Source organism: Seriola dumerili, unplaced genomic scaffold (genome assembly GCF_002260705.1).
Source record: "Seriola dumerili isolate Sdu_G_001 unplaced genomic scaffold, Sdu_1.0 BDQW01000822.1, whole genome shotgun sequence".
Classification (NCBI taxonomy): domain Eukaryota; kingdom Metazoa; phylum Chordata; class Actinopteri; order Carangiformes; family Carangidae; genus Seriola; species Seriola dumerili.
The window spans coordinates 2,362,161-2,382,308 of record NW_019175077.1 but is presented as its reverse complement, the minus strand read 5'-3'; the positions used below and the strand labels follow the sequence as shown (position 1 = coordinate 2,382,308).

General features: G+C 41.2%; 2 protein-coding genes across 4 annotated transcripts; one reads left to right on the top strand and one right to left on the bottom strand.

Moving 5' to 3' along the window:
- Nucleotides 1-356: 356 nt before the first annotated feature.
- Nucleotides 357-14,451, bottom strand: tfap2a (transcription factor AP-2 alpha). 2 transcript variants are annotated; one of them, XM_022766272.1, is made up of 7 exons: nt 14,419-14,451; nt 9,517-9,936; nt 8,286-8,337; nt 6,400-6,625; nt 5,345-5,463; nt 3,313-3,454; nt 357-1,879 (listed from the first exon to the last, which is right to left on the bottom strand). In XM_022766272.1, the coding sequence occupies exons 1-7, from the start codon at nt 14,449-14,451 to the stop codon at nt 1,591-1,593; spliced, it is 1,281 nt and encodes a 426-aa protein (XP_022621993.1). In that variant the 3' UTR covers nt 357-1,590. The 2 variants fall into 2 exon arrangements, with proteins under 2 accessions (XP_022621993.1, XP_022621994.1); XM_022766273.1 differs by lacking the exon at nt 14,419-14,451 and adding an exon at nt 10,455-10,979.
- Nucleotides 14,452-17,932: 3,481 nt separating this feature from the next.
- LOC111237292 (transmembrane protein 14C-like) lies at nt 17,933-20,130 on the top strand. Of its 2 annotated transcripts, none has more exons than XM_022766335.1 (5): nt 17,933-17,995; nt 18,528-18,612; nt 18,873-18,974; nt 19,110-19,197; nt 19,941-20,130. In XM_022766335.1, exons 2-5 carry the CDS (start codon nt 18,537-18,539, stop codon nt 19,996-19,998), a joined length of 324 nt encoding a protein of 107 aa, XP_022622056.1. In that variant the 5' UTR covers nt 17,933-17,995; nt 18,528-18,536; the 3' UTR covers nt 19,999-20,130. The 2 variants fall into 2 exon arrangements, with proteins under 2 accessions (XP_022622056.1, XP_022622057.1); XM_022766336.1 differs by having other exon boundaries at nt 17,977-17,998.
- The last annotated feature ends 18 nt before the right edge of the window (nt 20,131-20,148 follow it).

Genomic DNA, 20,148 nt, shown 5'->3' with positions numbered 1-20,148 from the left:
TCAGAGGGCTTTAGCTGGAGGGGTGGTGCTGCACACTTCAAACGCGAATATATCCATTGTTGTGAGCCATTTGGCCTGCATAAGATCCTGTGCTCTGAACTAGGGAGTTTAAAGTAAGATTTTTTTTATTATACTTGAGGGAAACAATGAGTTCAGCTGCTTATTGCAAGGAGCAATCGTCAGGGGAGACTTAAGCTCAATTACTGTAGCCGTTCAGAATGGAAAAAAAAACCAAGACAAAAAAAAAAAAACAGAAAGAAAAAGCACCCAGGCTATCAAGCAGTGAATAAAAAATTAAAAGATATGAATAAAAATCGAGATGAAGCGTATCAAATATTTATTTTTTTTCAGGGCAACAAAGGACTATAATACATTGACAGGCATGGGAACTATTGCCAGCACATGTCTATACAATACAGCTAAAACCGCCTCCAATTTTGGACATTATCGGACATTACAACATATCAGGTGGTCCCAAAAATGTTTTTTGAATGTCTTCCAACATTTAAAAAAAGACAATATTCCATTTATTGCTTTTATGGTGCTTCAAGGAGAGAACAAGGGGTGAAACGTATTCTGATTGGCACAACACATAAAAGCTTGTATAAAAAAGAAAATAGAAACACACAAAAAACAGTTCTCCTCCGGGTCTCACTTATGCTCTGTCTCAAATTAAAAACTGAAAAATATGATATATAGAGAGAGAAATGGAAGTTTATTTCTATTAAATTTGTTCACTTGCTTCAATGTCGCCTCAACATGCTACAAGAGGGCTGAATTGAAATATCCCAGAGAAATAAAAATACCCCAAACTTCTGTTTTCTAAAAACCATAAAATCACATGAAGAACTAACCGAATATTCAAACCCACTAAAACAGGAGGCACCAGATAAATAAAAAAAGAAGTTTCAACAGACGCACCATATTTACAATTCCCATTAAATTACACATAAATAAATATATACATACATGAACACTGATTCCCTTATATAACCGTGAATCGTGTTGAAATTCAAAAAGTTCAAGTTGGTCGCTTGGAGAGAGAGTGAGAGTCTACAACTGAAGTCATGACAGGGAGCTCTGTGGAATTTCTCTTTGTTTTCAAGTTTATTATTCACAATACTGATAAGAATTCATCCTCTTTTCGCTTCGTTTTTGTCACAATCGTAAAATTGAGATATAGAGGGGTCGCTGGATTTCAGTCCATTCGTTGCAGCTCATAAAAAGGGGGAGTACATAAAAAGTCCTCTGGCTGAGGCAGTACACCTTTTCCTCCTCGCCCTGGAGCTGTTCCTCTGCAACCTTTTTCTTTTCTTTTCTCTTTTTTAAATAACATTTCATGTGGTTCAGGTGTTGGAAGAAGAAAATACTTGCGTCATTTCCTCATGAATCCAAAGTGGGATGTAAAAACAAAAACATGTAAAACCACGCAAGATCAGGAAGTGACACGATTAACTTTATCAATAGTATTTATAAGGTATTTATAATATTTATATTGGATGAGTGGGGCCGGGGCGAGTCGCAGGGGTGTGGGTCGGTGTAGAAGAAGGGCGCTGGGATGTGGCCCTCACTGAAGGCGGGATGGAAACATCACTTTCTGTGTTTCTCGTCTTTGTCTCCGCCTTTAGTGCCGTTATCTGAGTGACTGTTAGGGTTGTTGTTGAGGTACATTTTGTCCATGGCTTTGATAGCCTCGGTAAGATAGTTCTGCAGAGCCGTGATGGCCGCGCACAGTGCCGGGGTCCCAAAACCGTGCGAGATTAGACTGAAGTGGGTCAAGCAGCTCTGGATTCCCGGTTCAAGAATGGGCTGCGGCCGTGAGTTTCCCAGCGGCGAGCGGTCCTGGGACAGCAGGTCTGTGAACTCTTTACAGACTTGCCTAAAACAAAGAGAGTAGCGTGTTAATGAGTATCAGAAACCCCTGCATGTAATTTTAATATCCAGATTAAAATAAATCAAAGTGGACACACAACAAACGTTGCCATTTTCAAATCAGTGGGTCCTGCAGGAGTGGGCAAGTGAAGAGTGACCAGCTACTGTGGTGAGATAAGCCCCCCTCTTTAAAAATCAGCGTATTTCAATAATTTTAAAAACATCCATTAGTGTAATGAAACTGTGGCTCTTTGATTCTTGAAATTAAAACTTGGGTAAAGAAAATGCCCTGGAGCAACAAACAGGTGGAAATTAATCTCTCAGATCAGTGGCAGGATATTTTACTTTTATTTTAAAAAATTAAATTTTAAGAGAAAACATGAGTCTAAATGACTTGTTGATATGAGGTGAACATTTTTTTTCATTGTAAACTTTGAACTTAACAACCAAGATCAAAAATATAATCAGAAAAAAAATGAATTCATGTTTTTATTCTTTCAAAAGACACATTTCCTTTCTTAACTATATTCAGCAGCCTATCCTGTGAGTATATGGAAAATAGATTGATAACGTACAGAAAATTGCAGCGCTTGTTTACTCTTCATTTCATGGTATATTGGTATCTTAATAACACTCAAAAGCCTATAATAAGCGGTTATAGCTGACAGCTGTTTGATAATAGCGGCCCATCATTAATATTAAATGCTGCCCCCCTGCTTTTCTATGCCTTGTAAGGATTCCCATGTTTCAGTTAACGCATAGCAAAAATAACCAATGGTAGCGAGAACTAGCTATCTGTCAGTGTCAGTGAAATATCAGAGCAAACAAAATGCTGCTGTGTGTGTGGATGAGGGAAAAGGCCCAGTCAACACGCCAGCACCTCTATATTTAACTGCGCTAAAAGTAGTTGAATCATAATTGATATATATGTATATATATATATATATATATATATATGTCGTTTAAGTATAAATAAAATAAGCGTCTCAATGAAATCCGTAATTAACAGAGATGTCAAGTAGACTACAGTTCGAAAGTGTGAGGCTAAAAACGTGTGTTAATTAATTTTAGGTTAGCCAGTAATGTTAGTAGGCTGATGTGGACATGAAGCAAAGTGGACAAGATATTTTAACGTGATTACAAATTTGGCATAGCGTTTAAAAAATTATATTTGTTAAAAACAAAACTACAATTTCAATTAGCTATCTGCGTGTGTGCGTGTGTGCGTGCGTGCGTGCGTGTGTGTGTGTGTGTGTGTGTGTGTGTGTGTGTGTGTGTGTGTGTGTGTGTGTGTGTGTGTGTGTGTGTGTGTGTGTGTGTACGTGTGTGTGTGTGTGAGTGTGTGTGTGTTGTGTGTAAACTGTCAAATAAACAGACACACACTGGCACAGACTGGGATGCATTCGATGTGACACAGTGAAATGTGATAATAGCACTTACTTCGTGGCCAATAGCATGTTTTTTCTTTGGACTTGTTCGTTTGGGTCGGAATGCTGACGGTTTACATATTCAGCTACTGCCTTGGCTGGAAACTCAGTCTCGCATACATAACCAAAATCCCTGGCAAGATGTACCGCTTCGCCTGAGAAAGAAAAAAATGAGATTGAATGTGTTTGCTTATTAAATATGGTTTCATCAGATTCAGAGCAGTTCACACTCCGTGCTTTGGACTAACACATGATTAATCTGATCTGAGCACAGCGTCCACTCTGTTTATGCGTTCAGACAGCAGGGTTATGGCACCTGTGCCTCCCTAACAACATTAATGACGATGAGAACAATAACAGCCCAGAAATAATAATAAAACAGCCCTGCGAGCTGTCAATACACATCAAGCTCTCCCCTCCACACTGAGAGAACGGTTTAATATGGAAGAGAAACAATAAGTGGATATGAAATATAGACGCAGCATCATGCTTAACACCATGTCATTGATTACCAATGCCTGCACGTTATTGAAAGTCCAGCAGATCACAGAGGCATGGGGAGGCAATTTTGAAGAGCTATGTCTAAATCTTGCTTTCCTTTTTTACATAGATCAGCTGTGAGAACTGCAGGTTTCATTCTGTCCAGGTTTGATTGGGAAAGAAATGCAGGGGAAGGGGGCCATGTAGGTGAGGGATGAAACTTAGTTGTGATTGGCCTGAGAGATCAATCCCAGAACAGGCTCTCAAGATCACCCTGAACTACAGACAGGTGAGGAGACTGATGGGCCGGTAAAAACTTCACGACTTCTTTTTTTTTTTGACGGTCCACTGATGCTGCCTCCGATGGTCAGTCCGACACTGGTCTGAGTCTGAGCTCGCAGAATTTTTTTTTCTAACTCTTTGGTTTTAATTTCCTGAAGCAGTTGAGTTTGACTGCGGGGCTTCCTGTCCATAAGCCTCTGCTCTGGAAGAAGGCATGCGCCAATTAGCATCAAAGCTCAAGTCCAGTAAACTCGTTTCCATAAAATGGAGGGGACCATAAAGAATGACAGCTCTTCAGAAAATGCAGTGTCTCTTCACTAAATGACCGACTGCTTTCACCCTCTCTGCCACCAGCCCCCTTATTACTCAGATTCATACATTTCTCCAGGCTCATTAAAATACAGCACCAAATTTCTACGAAGCACAATGAATATTGCATTCGGTCCTCCTCTGTAATAATGATTAACAGGGACCAATGAACCATCGCGGGCTTTCACCTTTGGAAACCCAAGGCACACCAAATACCACTGCACTGAATAATAAGGTTCAACTGCAAGCAAAATGGATTTATCCAGTCGGGGGAAAAGGCATCTTCTCAGCACCATAACTGACTAATTTATTCTTTAATAGGCCCAAAACATATAGCTCCCAATAGGTCAGCGCCATTCCATTTGCATGCAACAAAAATCTCTACTGGAAACCAAAGCACGGGAAGCTATTAACGAAAGAATTAAGTCACCATTAAAAATCAGCCCCTGCGCTGCCATATCCAGGCTGTATTAATGTTCGAAACAATGCAGGGTTAATAAATCAATCGACTTCTCATCCGTGAGGTGAAACAGCTCAGCGGTGCCCAATAAACAAGCCGCACTCAATAATTAACTGGACTTCAACACAAACTCATCCAGCGTATAAACTAGGCCAGTCGCGGACCTGCAAGTGTGCTCCTGAAAGCGAAGGCCAATGCTGCAAAGCCACTAGAATTACCAGCACCAGTCTCTCTCTTCTCTCATCCTCTCTCTCTCTCTCTCTCTCTCTCTCTCTCTCTCTCTCTCTCTCTCTCTCTCTCTCCCCACGTACACACTCACAGACACACACACAGACGCACACACACATCCTTCATGGTTTATTACTTGCGAGGCAAAGTCGGTCCACATTACACGGATGAGCGCATATGCTGATTTCAAACACAGAGAAAGAAGAGAGAAAAAAATCCCAGTTTGCAAGCACCTGATATCGCGCGAGCAACAAAACTGGGAACGTGATTTACGATACCGACTTACCCTCGACTAGTGACGTCAGCAAGGTGACGTTGGCTGCCTTACGTCTGCCCGCAGGTAGATTCAAGCCGATTTTATCCAGCTTCTCCCTTAAGGATCTTCCTCCGTTCTTAGACTTGGCCCTGTGACAGTGAAACAAAGCAGAAATTCATTGTAGTGTTGCTCATGTGGGGAACTTTCTCTGAGTGGGCTAATATTTGAAGAAGAACAGTTTTTCTTTGAAATGGACATAAAGATGCTGTATGGCTATGTAAATATCTAAAATATATAATATTTTAGTGGTGAATTTAGGGATAGATGTGGTTTACAAGCAGAAAGTCACTTCTTCATTGTCTGATATTTTTAATGAGTAGGCCTATGCTCTATCACTTTCACACTATACACATTCTATGATGCATATATTTGATATTTAGATTATATAAACATATGAATGTGATTCAGCTCTTTTTCCCTAATGAAACCGTGACTGGACCAAATTGTGGCGGGCCCTATCCTCAGCTACATCCCCGATACAAACTATAACTAATACTAAAAGAGCCCAAGCCTTTTCACTAGCAGACAAATACTGTACAAAATGAATAAATAAAACCCTACTTAACAGGCAGGCTGCGTGTCTGCAGCACTTCAGTAGACAGTTCACTAGAGACCAATGTTTTCATGTGTAATGCCTTCACTGGGCCTATAGAGCTGAGGTTGAAACAGACTAGGCCTACATTAATTTAGAGAGAGAGAGAGAGAGAGAGAGAGAGAGAGAGAGAGAGAGAGAGAGAGGAAGAGCGAGAGAGAGGGATCCAGTGCGCCAGGGAAGTTAATATGGAATTTAACAGACCCCTCCTGCTTTAAATGCAGGAGCTAGGTGTCATGGTTGGTCGATTTTAATTATTCTTGGTACAGAGGAGAGAGAGAGGGGGAGAGCAAGAGAGAAAGAGAGCAATGCATGCTCAAAGAGAGAATGGATTGGAGTAGAGTGAGAGAGTTCATACACACGCACACAGACACAAACACACACAGAGGCATATAGAGAGGAGATTTTTGCAGCCTTCCAGTTTCAGACTCACCTCCTCAGCACCCCGCCCAGCAGAGAGGCGTTGAGGCATTCTGGCGGCGAGAGGCGTCTCTGCACCTCAGCCACCGTAACTTTGTACTTTGATGTGGAGCTGAGGAGAGAAAGGCGACCCGGAACTGAGCAGAACACCTCATTGGGGTTTACCACTCCTCCGAAAAGACCGTCTTTATTTACGGGGATGGCGGAAACATTGTTGTTCTTGGATAAAGACACTGGACCTAGCCAGGGAGAGAGAGAGAGAGAGAGGGTGGGTGGAGGGGAGGAGGGGGAGAAAGAGAGGATAGGGATGGTGGGATGGAGAGAGGGAGGGAGGTGGGTGGTGGGGGTGAGAGAGAGAGACCGTGCTCAGTGAATTTCATGCAATGCAGAGCCTTAACTAAATGAGAAGGGGGGATTTAGGCCCCGGACTTAGAGTTTAGCACCACGTGTACACTTTCAGCAACAAGGACATGCAGTAAAAACGACTAATACAGCCCTAAGAAATAAAATCTAATAATAATAATAATAATAATAATAATAATAGTCTCATAATAATGTTTGTGTGCATAGAATCATCAGAATCAGGACTATGAGGCAGCATAGTTCTCGCTATAAACGTAAAAAGTCAGACTATTTCCATTCATCTGTTCTTTATCTAAAAAATACCGGCCAGTGTTTTTCTATCTAGATCTCAGCAGCAGACAGTCAGAACCTTTAGTAGCTGTGCGCTCCTCTTAAACAGCCTATTTTTTGCGATCGCCTCACCATCTATTGACTCAACCGAAAGATTTGGTAAAGTCCACCCATTCTGACACACAGTATCTTCGGTATCGAGCAAAACACCGTCGCCCGTGTGTGATTTCACACTGAGGGGGTGGGGGCTCCGCACTACTGGGCTTTACACCGTTTTGGTGTGCAGTAACAAAGGGGACTGTGCGTCTTTGGATAGATCACTTGTGACATTAATGGCTCAGGGGAGCCTAATAGAGACAATAGGAGTTAAACGAACTCTTGAGATTACTAATATAAGAAGCCAATTATCATGTTGATGCGTAGATAGACAGACTCGAAAAAGGAAGAATGGAAAAAAGACGGAATTAAAGACAAAAAAGGAAAGAAAAGTCGCTCCATATCTGATCCAGTGAGCTCTAATTTGACCTGACAAAACGCTTTTAAACTTGACCATGAAAAAGGCCTCTTCGTGTTGTATCATTATCATAGAAATCTTTGACAGCAAACAAGTAAAAAATATTGAAGCAGTATAAACCATCAGCCTCCATCAAAGTACACCTAAATTACATTCGGAGATATTAAAGAAGCAGTGATTTTTCCAGGCCGAATTCTGATTCCTTCTCTAAATGACAGACTATCATCCTGAAAACACCAGGCATGTGCTCCATCCAACGGTACCAACTTCCATTTTAGATTTGACCATGCAGCGTGATTGGAGCTATTGGCCTTCACCACCAAAGTGCCAGGATCGTCTATAGGGCCTGTATCTTTGACCATCAATACCACGGGCCCACAAAGCCCACCAGCTCTACTCATCTCCACGCTGCTCTGAAACGCTGACGGTAAATTCCATCAGCGAGAAAAAAGGTGCAGCCAGTTTGATGCACTTGGAAACCATGTAATGAAAAATAGGCTACTGCATATTAGGATCAGTCAGGCGTTACCGCATTGCATCGAGTTCTCTCCAGCAGAAATGGTGCGTGGTGTGTGTGTGTGTGTGTGTGTGTGTGTGTGTGTGTGTGTGTGTGTGTGTGTGTGTGTGTGTGTGTGTGTGTGTGTGTGCGCGCGCGCGCGCGCGCGCGCGCGTGTGCTACCTCGCACGTGTGTGCAACCTAGTGGCGTGCAGCTTGCAGAAACATGCATGATATCTCGGAGGAAACTGCTTACCTTTTTTAATTACAGTCTGGTCGGGAATGTGAATTCCTTGATCCTCAACAGGCTATGACACAAATGCAAAAAAATGGACAATTTTAGCACAAAGGCACAAAAATATCAGCCTCAGTCCTGTGTCAGTAAATATACCTCAGGATGAACAAAGCCTGACACAATCATCCAACATGGAGGCTCTCGAGGCCCATTCCTGTTATTATTGTCCATGAGTGTTTTCAGTTGGGTTACACTGATGATGATCACAAACTCAGACTTAAATAACGACTCTATGTCGCCCCATAATCCTGACCTAATTTCGCCCTCATATTGGCTCTACTCACAAGGAAACTTCTAATCTAGATTGGATAGTAATTACGGCAGTGGAGCCTATTAAAGGCCTATGAACTAATTAGAGGATTATTGGTGTTTGTTTCTGATTAAAAACGGGAAGAATACTCTCAATAAAAACGAAGGTTATTGACATTTTTAGCGCGTATTTATCATGCAACCTTAGTAATCGTAGCTGTTACCTAAACTCAATCCACCAAACTCAATTCTCTTGTTAGTGGGCATGCAATGTATCACACTGTATTGTTGCCAAAAAACGGCCAGCTTAATCTTTTTTTAAACTGAGAAATCAAATAAAGTCCAAGACACAAAGAAACCCCTATGGAAATACAGGTGTATTGTGTTTCTTTAAAAAAAAATCTATTTCATTTAATTTGTTTTGAGTTATAATGCTGAACAAAACCACACGAATCTGGCAACGAACGGCATTTTAAAACGATTTGCTGTCAAATCTCTATTTTTTAATATAAGATAAACCATGCAAAAAGGTGCTGTTATATTTTAAAGAATCTTAAAAACACTGAAAACATTTTTCGTGGTAATTTTCCAAGTAGTAAAAAAACTGGCCGTAATAAGAGCTTCAGTGAGCCACCCGAACCTAAGTGATTGAATGCGTGTCATCTATTAAACAACAGCAATAATAAGAAAGTTTTTCTAATGCTTAGATAATATTAACATGAATAGTAATTATAAAAGACAGGGTGTTTGTACAAATGGTAATAATTGAAAATAAAATTAACACCAACCCGTTGTTATTATTAATTATAATAATATTAATTAAAATTTGTAGTGGTGCCCAAGTGCACATAATATTAATATTGACAGCACTATTACACTTTTATTTCATTTTTTAACTATGTAAACCCACAAAAAAGAGAAAGCCAGGTAAACGCTGTCTTACCTGAACGTCTTCTAAAGAGTGAGGTATTCCATGGATAGGGATAGAGTCCGACAGTCCCGTTTCGATGCCGTGGCCGGACGGTAGGAGCACTTCCCTGCGGTACTCCCGGCACAGCTGGTGAGGCAGACTGCGGTGCTGGTGCAGCAGGCCGCTCTCCTGACCCTGCCTCTGGCCCGGCCAGCCCGGGTGCTGCGGTTGCGGCTGGGCGTGCAGGGAGTTGAGGGAGTACGGGTCGTTGACGTGCGAGTAAGGGTCCTGAGACTGCGGGTAGATGGGCTGGTATGGTGGGGGGAAGTACGGGGGCTGGAAGTCCGAGTTCGGTGTGTGGGAGAGCGGAGGGGCGCTCGTGTAAGGACTCTGGCCCACGCTGCCCAGCTGAGGTAGCCTGGCTGTCCCATTGCTGGTGCCGTCGTGACGATCCTGACAAGGGAGGACAGAGAAAAATGTATTTTAGTATGAACACATTTTAAAAAGACACAGTATGAATGTGTGCATGTCCCTCTTTGTTTCAACTGCTGGATGGTCTGCGGTCTGATCTTGGGGCATTATCAAATATGGCCTGAGTGGATGACAGGAATTAGACCAAGTGTGGAAACAATAATTATTACAATTAGTCCTGTTTTTAAATTAAATTTAAACAAAAATACACCTATTCCATACATCAACTACAAGTCCACAAAGTTTTTGTAAATATAATGACAAGATAATAAATCGCCAGACGTTAATAGTAAAATGAAACATCGAAATTCCGGAGGTGAAATGCCCTCAAACAAATAACCATGCCTCGCATTATTTCATAATTTTCCACAATGTCCCACGGGTTTTTAGCATGCAAACTTTGCAAAACATTATTCAGCGGGAAAAAAAGATATTCTAACAAAATCTGATGTACAAACAAAACTCAAAATATCTGACACGGGGAGGTTCCAGCAACTTACCATCGCGGAAAAACTGTGCACTAACATCTGAAAGGATTTTAGTGCGACTCAACGAAAGAATAAACAGTTCAAAAACACTATGAGTGTTTTGGGGAGGGGTGGGCGAAGGGAATAGCCAGCAAAACAAAAAAATATTTTGCCTCCGAAAAGACTTCTCTCCTGCAAGATCACGATGGCCCCGGCGATCAGATATGTGCCACAGTAGCAGGACGATAATCCATCAGAAAGAAACGGTTAGATCCCCGCTGCCCTTCATCTGGGTCTAAAAATGCTGATATTCGGCGGTGCTGGTGGATTTGGGTCGAAAAGTTTCTCTGGATAAACCCTCTTTTCTCCTGGCTCTCCTGGCTTCTATCAAACTGCTGCCGTCCCCTCGCTTGAGCTCATATTAGCAAAATAGCCGCTTCTTCGTCTCCCTCTTGGATTCCTAATAGAACGCATTCATGACTATTAATATTACAGGAATACTTAATAATATGGAAAGAATGGTCGGAAATCGGGTGTGAAGCAGAGGACGCAACTCAAGGCAGGAGTCTGCGCTTAAATGACGTCCATTGAAAGGAGGAATCAGTATATCTAATCAGAGATGGAGAGAGAGAGAGAGGGAGGGAGAGAGAACGAGGGAGTGAGAGAGTGTGGAGGGAGTGGAGAGAGAGAGAGAGACAAAAAGAGGGATATTCACTCTCGTCTGACGAATCAGAGAGAGAGGAAGGAGGGGGGCATTTTAAAAGGGTCCCAGGGCCAAAGCGCAAAAGTGAAAGAAAGACAGGAATGACGAGAGGTGGACCACAGACAGGGAAAGAAGAAGGCAGGCAAGGGAACAATGTGCACCTCTGAACTGGGTGAAAATCCAGCAGACAACGCTATGGGCATTCCGTCCGGCTCATTTCTACCGCTCATGCCTTTGTTTTCCACCCCAGACTCCGACAGCGAGCTGTCCTCCATGGGGGCTCCTCTCTCTCCTCTGCCACCGCCGAATTAAGCCACCGGTTCCTCCTCGACTCCAAACTCAGAGACTAACCGACTAACTTTTAATTTTGACCCGGAAACACGGAGAAAAATTAATTCTCAAAGTCGGTCATGTAGGGCCGCCCGGATCCGACGCTCTAACCAACTTTTAAGTGCGGCTGAAACAGCTCCAACTCCCTCACTGCTTAATCACGCATTTTAAAATTACGAAACACCGGGCTGTGACCGAATTTCCACTGCACATTTTGTTTTATTTTATTTTTTGCACCGATACAAGCGGAAAAAACATTTACTACTAAATTGGTACAATTGCCAGTGAGCGCGGAGTTGCTCAGCTTTTGTTTTCCTACTCTCGGCTGTCCCTATCCTCGCAGGACGCGGGTGAAAACACGTCTGACTGGCTTCTCCACTCCAAAACAAGTCCCTGATATTACTGCCAAACTTCGTCTTTGCCCAGAACAACAATAACTCAGTGTATGCACTCCACACATACATGTACATAAAGCTGCATGCAAAAATCTAATGGCTCAAACTGCACGGATGTTAAAAGTGAAGGGTAAATGTCCATGCATATTTAAGCCATAAATAAAGCAGACGGTGTCAGTGATTACTTCTGCAATTTAGTCTAAATATCTATTTTAATTAAATGCATGATAAGGGTAAATTATTATTTCAATGACTCCATGTGTCATTTAATATTTGTAGATTTCTTTTAATGTGAATTTAAAGACAAAATAAATAAATCATTGGTAGGAATTTACTCATGCAACTAATATATTAAACACAGCTGCCCCTTGCGACAACGCTTTTATTATCATTATTGTTGTTGTTATTATTATTATTATTATTATTATTATTATTATTATTATTATTATTATTATTATTATTATTATTACATTTCACTGGACATAAATAGACGAAAAAGAAGCTATGAAATTATTAAAAAAGACATGGCTCTGTTCATCCCAAAGTTCAACTACATGTGTTCACTATCTGTCAAAAGAATGACATCTTTGCACCAAAACAATACAACGCTTTTCTAAAATAATTATAATAGTAAACTTTAACAAAAAAATTAATTAAATAAGACAAATCAAAAAGGAGCCCCTTACCTCGCAATCTTCATATTTAATGTTATCAGTTAATTTCCAAAGCATTTTCATGGGTTGCTGAGGTGGATATTGAGTACAGGTATCGCCTTAGTCTTGTTTTCACTCAGTGAATTGTGCTCCCCGCTCAGAAAAACTACTTTTATTGAAGCTGTGGGCTGCTGTCTGTCTTGCGCTCTGAGGTCTCCCTCTAATGGTGGAAGTAAAGGGCTGGAGCAGCTCTGTAATAACACTGGCACAGGGCCTCATTAGCATATCAACAGCCGTTTGATTCCCCCCATCTGCTCACACAACACCAATGGACAGCGCACAGGTAAAAACTAAAACAGCAAGACGCTACACATGCTTATTATTTCTACTGTTCAGTGAGGTGTGTGTGGTTGTGTGGTTGTTTAGGGGAGGGGTAGGTATTGTCATGCATGGGGACCTGCATGCACCTGGGACGGTTTCTACGATCATTTTGCATGTCTTTTTTAAAGAAAAGCACACGAGACTCCTGAAATCCTATTTCAAGGACAAAGTTAAATTTATATGCAAAAGGGAGCAGATGTCTGTTCCATGAAAAAACTTTTTGGCTGAAGTGCACTGACTCGTTCTTGTAAAACAAAGTGTCTTATTGATTAGTCTTCCAATGCTTGGTGTGAAAACAGTAAAACTATGCAAATACTACCCTGCCACACACCTTTTTTTATCTCCCAAACTGTTATTTTAATCCCATTGAGAGTGGAGACCTTGAGAGGCTATTCTTTAAATGTTATGTTAAAAAGGTGAGCCATTCGGAGCGGCTCTACAGGTCCATTGACTACATGTAAGGGCGCTGAGTTTGGGGGAACGTAAATAATTAACACAACAACATGGCCTTATTTCATTTGAATGAGTGGCTGGGGGGAACCTGGCTCTGCCCTGTCGCTGGCCAAGCCCTCACCCCAGCAGGTCGTGGGTCAGGAGACAGGTCGCCAGATCTTTAAGGCGTTGGCCCCTCTCGCTTAAAACCTGGATTACCATTTTTGGCGGAGTGCCTTTTTACGAGCAGTTGTCATTAATGATAATGGAGCGATGAAACTGGCTGTCAATGACAGCTATGCACGCGGGTTGTCTGTCTAGAAATGTGGCCTGTGCCTGTGCCTGTGATCGTTTTTTAAACGAGTGAAACTGAAGTGTGTTTTTGTTGCAGCAAAGATCTCAGGTCATCTTTTAAACCCCCCCCCCCCCCCCCCCCCCCCCCCCCCCCCCCACACACACACACACAGAGACACACAGACACACAGACACACACACACACACACACCTTACAAAGCGAGACCAGGTTTTCAATGAAGCACAGACGATTTAAAGACTAAGACTGAATAGAAAGTCCATTACGGGATGTTGTAAAATTTATGAATTTAAGACATCCGAATTTAGAACAGCTATGAATATATGTGAAGTACCTTTATGAAAAGTTACATTTTACATCAAAGTCAACGACACCATTTTGAATAAGGGCTGTGTTTCGTCAATACCTTACTTTGATAAAAAACTATACCTTCTCATGTCGTTTCTACCTATTTGTAATTTATAAGAAAGCACACCTGTATATTAGAGTCTGTCTGAAATGCGCAGGAAACCTTACAGCTCACAACACGAACAACATCCTCAGGTTTTCATAGCTGAGCATTGAGATGAACTATTTGGGGTTCCAAAATAAAATATCTCTAACTGCTTTGTATGATCTCCTGACTGATACAATCTATAAGCCTCTCGTCTACACAGAAGACCTGTACCACCTCTCACTACAAAAGATTTTACGGTGCTTGTGCAGCCTCATCCCACAACTAGTCGACACTTTGACAGTCTTCATGGATTTTCACAGCCGTCTCTTTGTCTTAAAAGTAAGCAGCACATACCTGCCATTCCCCCATCTTGCCCATAATTGACATTCTTTGTCTTCTGTTGCCTTTGGTGCTTTGTTTTTAGTCGATCCGTCGCTGTGTCTATCTCATTGAGCCTTCGGTCCCAAAGTAAACTTACTTTTTATCTGGACCGGATCGCCTCACCTGGCCATAAAAACGGTGCGAGGACACCTGGTGACGCATGCGCACTGCTGCGGGTGTGGACGAGAAAGGAGAAACTATATGGGAAAAAGTGAAATGGCCTATTTATCTGTGTGCGACATAGGTCTGTCATACTTTGATCTCCACTTTACACTAAATACGTTTTATTAAAATAAATAAAATAAAATAACGAACTAAAAATCTTATAAATTACTTGATGTAAGTGATATAATCACATCACGTACTAACCACAGCCTCTAATAAAAATCACTAATTATAGGCTATGTGTTAATTTACACTTTCTCCACATAAAATCCATATTTTATAGAGTGACTTCTTTGCATGAGGTGAATTTACATTAAAGATTCATTTCGTTTATAGAAAGTGAGCAAAGTGTGAAAGTGTTCACATGAAAAGTGGGTTTACACACTTAATTCCTGGTTAAAAATAATTAATAAAGATTACTTTTTTTTTTAGAAAATATGCTGAAACTATCTGCAAATTAAAGAGCATGAAACAAAGTAAAATATACTAAATTATGTAGGTTATGTTTTGTCTTCACCTGACATGAAAATAAAAATATCTGTTAATTCTATACGCCAATTAACCTTCTTCTTGATAGAAAATACTGGAATCTCACTGCAAATGAAACTGTGACAAGTTAAAAACTTGAAGGTTAACTGCCAACATCATTACTTGTGCACAGAAAGCTACCATGCTTTTGTGAGGGTCATTATTTATTTATCCACTGTTTATTTCTAATACATACTTACGTAGACCCCTCAGGCCAAGAGCGAATGAGCTTTCCCTCTCTCTGTCTCTTACACACGCACACACCCAGACGAGTGCAACATGCGCTCACATAGGTGATAATGGTCTGAGCTTTAGTCCAAAAAACCCTTCTCTCTTCTTTCAAGTTTGTGAGGGGAGACTCATATGCAGGCTGGCTGCAAGCGGGGCGTACAGAGTTGCGGTGCAGGTCTCTGGCAGATGAACGCTTCTCTCACTACTTTAGACATTGAGATTAAACATATTTCATGCATGCTCTGGGAATACTGGACAAACTTTTTACAGAAAAATACTCTCAATTTTTTTTATTTTCCGTTTTTATTTTCCTTTATACTAGTTTAGTTTCTTTTCCCCTAAATACATAATTCCACACAGTATCTATAGATTTTTGTGGTGTTAATGTTTAAAACGAGCCTTCATGTTTGACTTCAAAGGTGAACACATTTTAACTGCACAGACAGTACCTGCAGCTACCAGGCCTGGACAAAAGGAAAGGGAGGTGGTAGTGGTGGGGGATCAGACATATTGTTTGGGGCTCTGCGCACTTAGGGAGGAGTAAGTTTTAAAGCAGAGCTGTCGAAGAGTGGGTTAGTGTCAGACAAGAGCGGGTCCTTTTTGAATATCCAGCCTGTTTGTCTTGGGCTTGGTTTCAACCACTTCCACCGTGGCACCGGGCCTCCGGCATCGTTCAGCTTCCCACAACTGCTAGCTGCCTTTAATAGGCGTCGCAACGGTTGCACCAGACACCTTGTACAGCCATTCACATTTAAACAAATTACACAGATGTATTATTATTATTATTGTCGTTATTATTGTAGTTTTTTTTTATTGATGGAAGCTTGTTTCTGGTACTGGTTGGTCCGCATCTTATTCAAAAATGTAAAATTGCTGAGACACAAGCACATCTTCGCTCGTAATACATGCGTCCTTTGCGTTGCCAAAAATGAATATTTCTCCTCACAGTCTCTGCTCCATCTCTTGTAGTTTTCAAATATTGATCGGTGATGGCACTAATTCCTTAGCCCCAATTTATGGAGAAGAAGTTGGAATATCATCTTAAAAAAGATTCCCAGTTTGATTTGCAACAAAGATCTTTTTGGCTGCAGACCGGCTCCCGCTAGATGTGCCCGGCTACTGACGAACTATCCCGTCACCGGCTCTCAAGGTGCAAGAGTCCCATGTGGCCTCGTAAAAATTGTTGAATTTGGTGAATGATGAGTGAGGTTTGAAACGCTGCTGCTCAGAGAAAAAATAAATTGTGTTCTAGCGCCATCTTTCTTCGAGAGGAGAGCGAGGACACGAGGAATGTGTGCACAGCTCCATAGAGTGAAACTGCCAAAAGGATGCCAAGCAAATAAGCAGGTGATCAAAAGGCACATTTTCAAAATAAGTGAAATGTAAAATATGGTCGAAAATACGGTCAGAATTCAGAAAAATGTCAGAAATGTTTATAATTTCACCAAAACTTCAATAGACTGTGATATTGGGTTTGGTGAAGACCTCTTGTTGACTCTCATCCACCTATCCCTCTTGACCCTTAAACACACTTCTAAGACTAAACCTGCACATTTAGGCTACATGGCAGTCTGATGACCCAACACGGCTCCAGTCCTGCTTCTGTGCAGACAATTTATCTGAGTGTAAAATAAAATACATTTGGAAGGCACTGAGGACAAAAAAAAGAAAGAAAAGAAAGAAAAGAAAAGAAAAAAAAGAAAAGAAAAGAGGGGGGAAAAAAAATCAAATCAAGTGAAGGCTTGGGGATGTTGGGGGTATGTGTTTAAACACAGCATAATCTAATCCTGGAGTGCCATCTTGTGGTCGAACATAATAAAGCCAATTCCCGTTCTGTGGCGGAGGCCTGTTACCGGTCTTTGAAGTTGTGCTAGGAGTTCTCAGTAAACTGAGGCCTCTTTACATTCAAAAGTTGGCACATAAGGTGGCAAGACTGCCTTTTTTATAAATAGGGCTCCCCTCTATTCCACTCCTACGGAATATTTTATTAGAGAATATGAATCAACAACAGTCCTCATGAATGAGGATTATTGGATGTTTCTTTTCAAGTGGTGGTGTGTGGTATAACGCACGACATTGTGGGGAAAGATGGGGAAGCTTTTCTCAGGGACACTGTCACCTGGTTAGTCTTAGGAGGAGACAGTGTTAAATTACATATAAAAAATCGTCAGTATGTCAGTCATTCATCATTAATCTTAGGCTGCACAGGCCTACACCACACTGTCTATTACTACTCTCAATTGCTCCTGTTATTTTCTCTCAGCAAAGATGAACATAAAGACGTATAAAACTCTATAATAAATTATAGGCTAGACTATATAGCCTATACATATTCTATGGGGTATTATTATACATATTATGTATTGGGCTATATATATATATATACGTGTGTGTGTGTGTGTGTGTGTGTGTGTGTGTGTGTTTGTGTGTGTGTGTGTGTGTATGTGTCTGTACATATATATAAAATATAATATGTGTTGACTGGGATTAGAAACTCCGCCTCTCGGGAACAAGGGCCTACATTTCCCATCGGGCATCCGGCCGTATGAAATGTGCACCACTCATTTGTGCTCGGCGGAGATCAGGCTGTCGTTCCTAGTGACAGAGGAGAAGCAGCAAGAGCAAGGTCGTATGTAGCTCTATTTGTGTTGAGTTTCATATTTGTCATTCTAAGTTGTCTAAAGCTCTAACTTTTATACAAACAATGACGTATAGTCCTTGATTTTATTATTCCAGTGGATTCAGCAGTTTATATTCTGTAACATTTCATGTAAGCCCTGCGTGTGCTGTAACAATAGTGATGCTAGTTCATGCTTGTGGCGCTCATTGCCAAGGCTCTGTAAAGAAGTTCATCTTATCTACTAAAGCAGACAGACACACACTCTCTGTGGGGCCACAATGTAACGATTCCTGATCAGAAACAGTCGAGTGCTGCTGAGTGTCAGCGGGAAAATTTCTCGATTCTCCTATTGGCTCAGCTACTTTTCTATAACAGCACTAAGACAGTCCTTTTAGGTATTTAGCCTGTGACTTTGTACACACTCTATGCTCTGTCAGTAATATTAGATTGACCAACAGGAAGCCGTCGGAATTCAGCGGTTTCGGTGCAGTAGCTTAAGTGTGTTAGTTCAATCATTCACACGCTGTGGCCCTGACAGGTGTCCAACATGTCTGTGGATTGGGTAGGATATGGATACGCAGCCCTAATCGCATCTGGCGGAGTTATTGGTTACGTGAAAGCAGGTATGTGTTGTGTTAAATGGGAAACTGCTGTGTAAGTTTAAAGTTAAACCTGCTTTTCCTAATCTCTGGCGGCAAATATATTTATTAGTTTTCTAAGTAAAATTAGGATGATAAACTCAGTCTTGTTGGATGAAAATTTGCCCTGCCCATTTAAATTATATTTGTTTGCTATATAAAATTTACACACCTGTTTATACATACTCCTCAGTGCTGTGGATGTCAAGTGCAGGTGTTAACCTGCTGTGTGTTGTTTCTTTCAGGCAGCGTCCCGTCCCTGGCTGCTGGTTTGCTCTTCGGGGGCCTTGCAGGTTTTGGTGCCTACCAGATCTCCAATGACCCCAATAATGTTTGGGTGTCCCTCGGTTGGTACTTTGTTTTCTGTGTGTGTGTGTAAATGGGATAAAGAGTTTCTGAATAAGAGTGTCAGTGTTTTGTGATGGTCATAATCCATCCTTCATTTTCCAACATTCACCAATATGTCACATGCTGTCTTCCAGCTACATCAGGAGCTCTAACTGGTGTAATGGGAAAGAGGTTCTATGGATCCAGGAAGTTCATGCCAGCTGGTTTGATGGCTGGAGCAAGGTATTGTTCATATGACTGAAGTGATGTTGCATGCGGAACATACTGTATTCTGGGTGATGTAACAATGATCTTAATGATGGATGACTAACAGGATGTTAGCTCTTTGGAAGCAAATATAGCACATTCAGAAAGTATTCACATCCATTCACTTTTCTCACATTTTGTTATGTTGCAGCCTATTGACAGACACAGGCCTGTCTCTGAGCTTTGCAGGCAGTCCCTTATTCCTCATGGCTTGGTTTTTGCTCTGACATACATTGTCAGCTGTGAACCCTTATATAGACAGGTGTGTGCCTTTTCAAATCATGCCCAGTCAATTGAATTTACCACAGGTTGTTCCTTTTAACACATGTGGACTCCAATCAAGGTAGAAACATTTTAAATCAAGAGAAATGGTTGGCACCTGAGCTAAATTTCAAGTGCCATGCAAAGTGTCTGAATACTTATGTCAATGTGGTATTTAAGTTTTTTCTTTTTGTAAATTTGCTAAAGAAAATTCAAAAATTTAGTTTCACTTTGTCATTATTGGATATTGTGTGTAGATTGATGAAGGGAAATTTTATTTAAACAATTTTAGCCTAATGCTGCAACATAACAAAATGTGAAAAAATTTAAGGGGTCTGAATACTTCCTTTTTTGGTGGTGATACAGCGCTGGAAGTTGTATCACCACCAAAAAAGGAAGTACCTGTTTTGTTGGTGATACAACTTCCAGCACTGTGTAAGTCTGTTATCTTGTTCCAGTCTCCTGATGATAGGGAAGCTTGGTGTGGCATTGCTCCAGAAACCCCACAAGTCCTGATGGAGTGAAGATTTTGATGTGTATCGTATCTTCTGTTTGAAGAGCAACCCGTCAACTTGTCATTTACTGTTGAACATTAATGTCATTTTTGAAAGTATGAGGCTGAAATATAGTACGCTTATATAATAGGAACAGCTGTCTTGTCCTTTC

What these genes read in the sequence shown, in the direction of transcription:
- tfap2a (XM_022766272.1), bottom strand. Translation starts at nt 14,451, where the DNA reads ATGTCAATTATGGGCAAGATGGGGGAATGGCAG. An exon ending in GCAAGATGGGGGAATGGCAG is followed by an intron (nt 9,937 to 14,418) that starts GTATGTGCTGCT and finishes CTCCCTTGTCAG; the next exon opens with GATCGTCACGACGGCACCAG. An exon ending in GCTGACGTCACTAGTCGAGG is followed by an intron (nt 3,455 to 5,344) that starts GTAAGTCGGTAT and finishes TTTCTTTCTCAG; the next exon opens with GCGAAGCGGTACATCTTGCC.
- LOC111237292 (XM_022766335.1), top strand. Translation starts at nt 18,537, where the DNA reads ATGTCTGTGGATTGGGTAGGATATGGATACGCAGCCCTAATCGCATCT. An exon ending in TATTGGTTACGTGAAAGCAG is followed by an intron (nt 18,613 to 18,872) that starts GTATGTGTTGTG and finishes TGTTTCTTTCAG; the next exon opens with GCAGCGTCCCGTCCCTGGCT. An exon ending in TAATGTTTGGGTGTCCCTCG is followed by an intron (nt 18,975 to 19,109) that starts GTTGGTACTTTG and finishes GCTGTCTTCCAG; the next exon opens with CTACATCAGGAGCTCTAACT.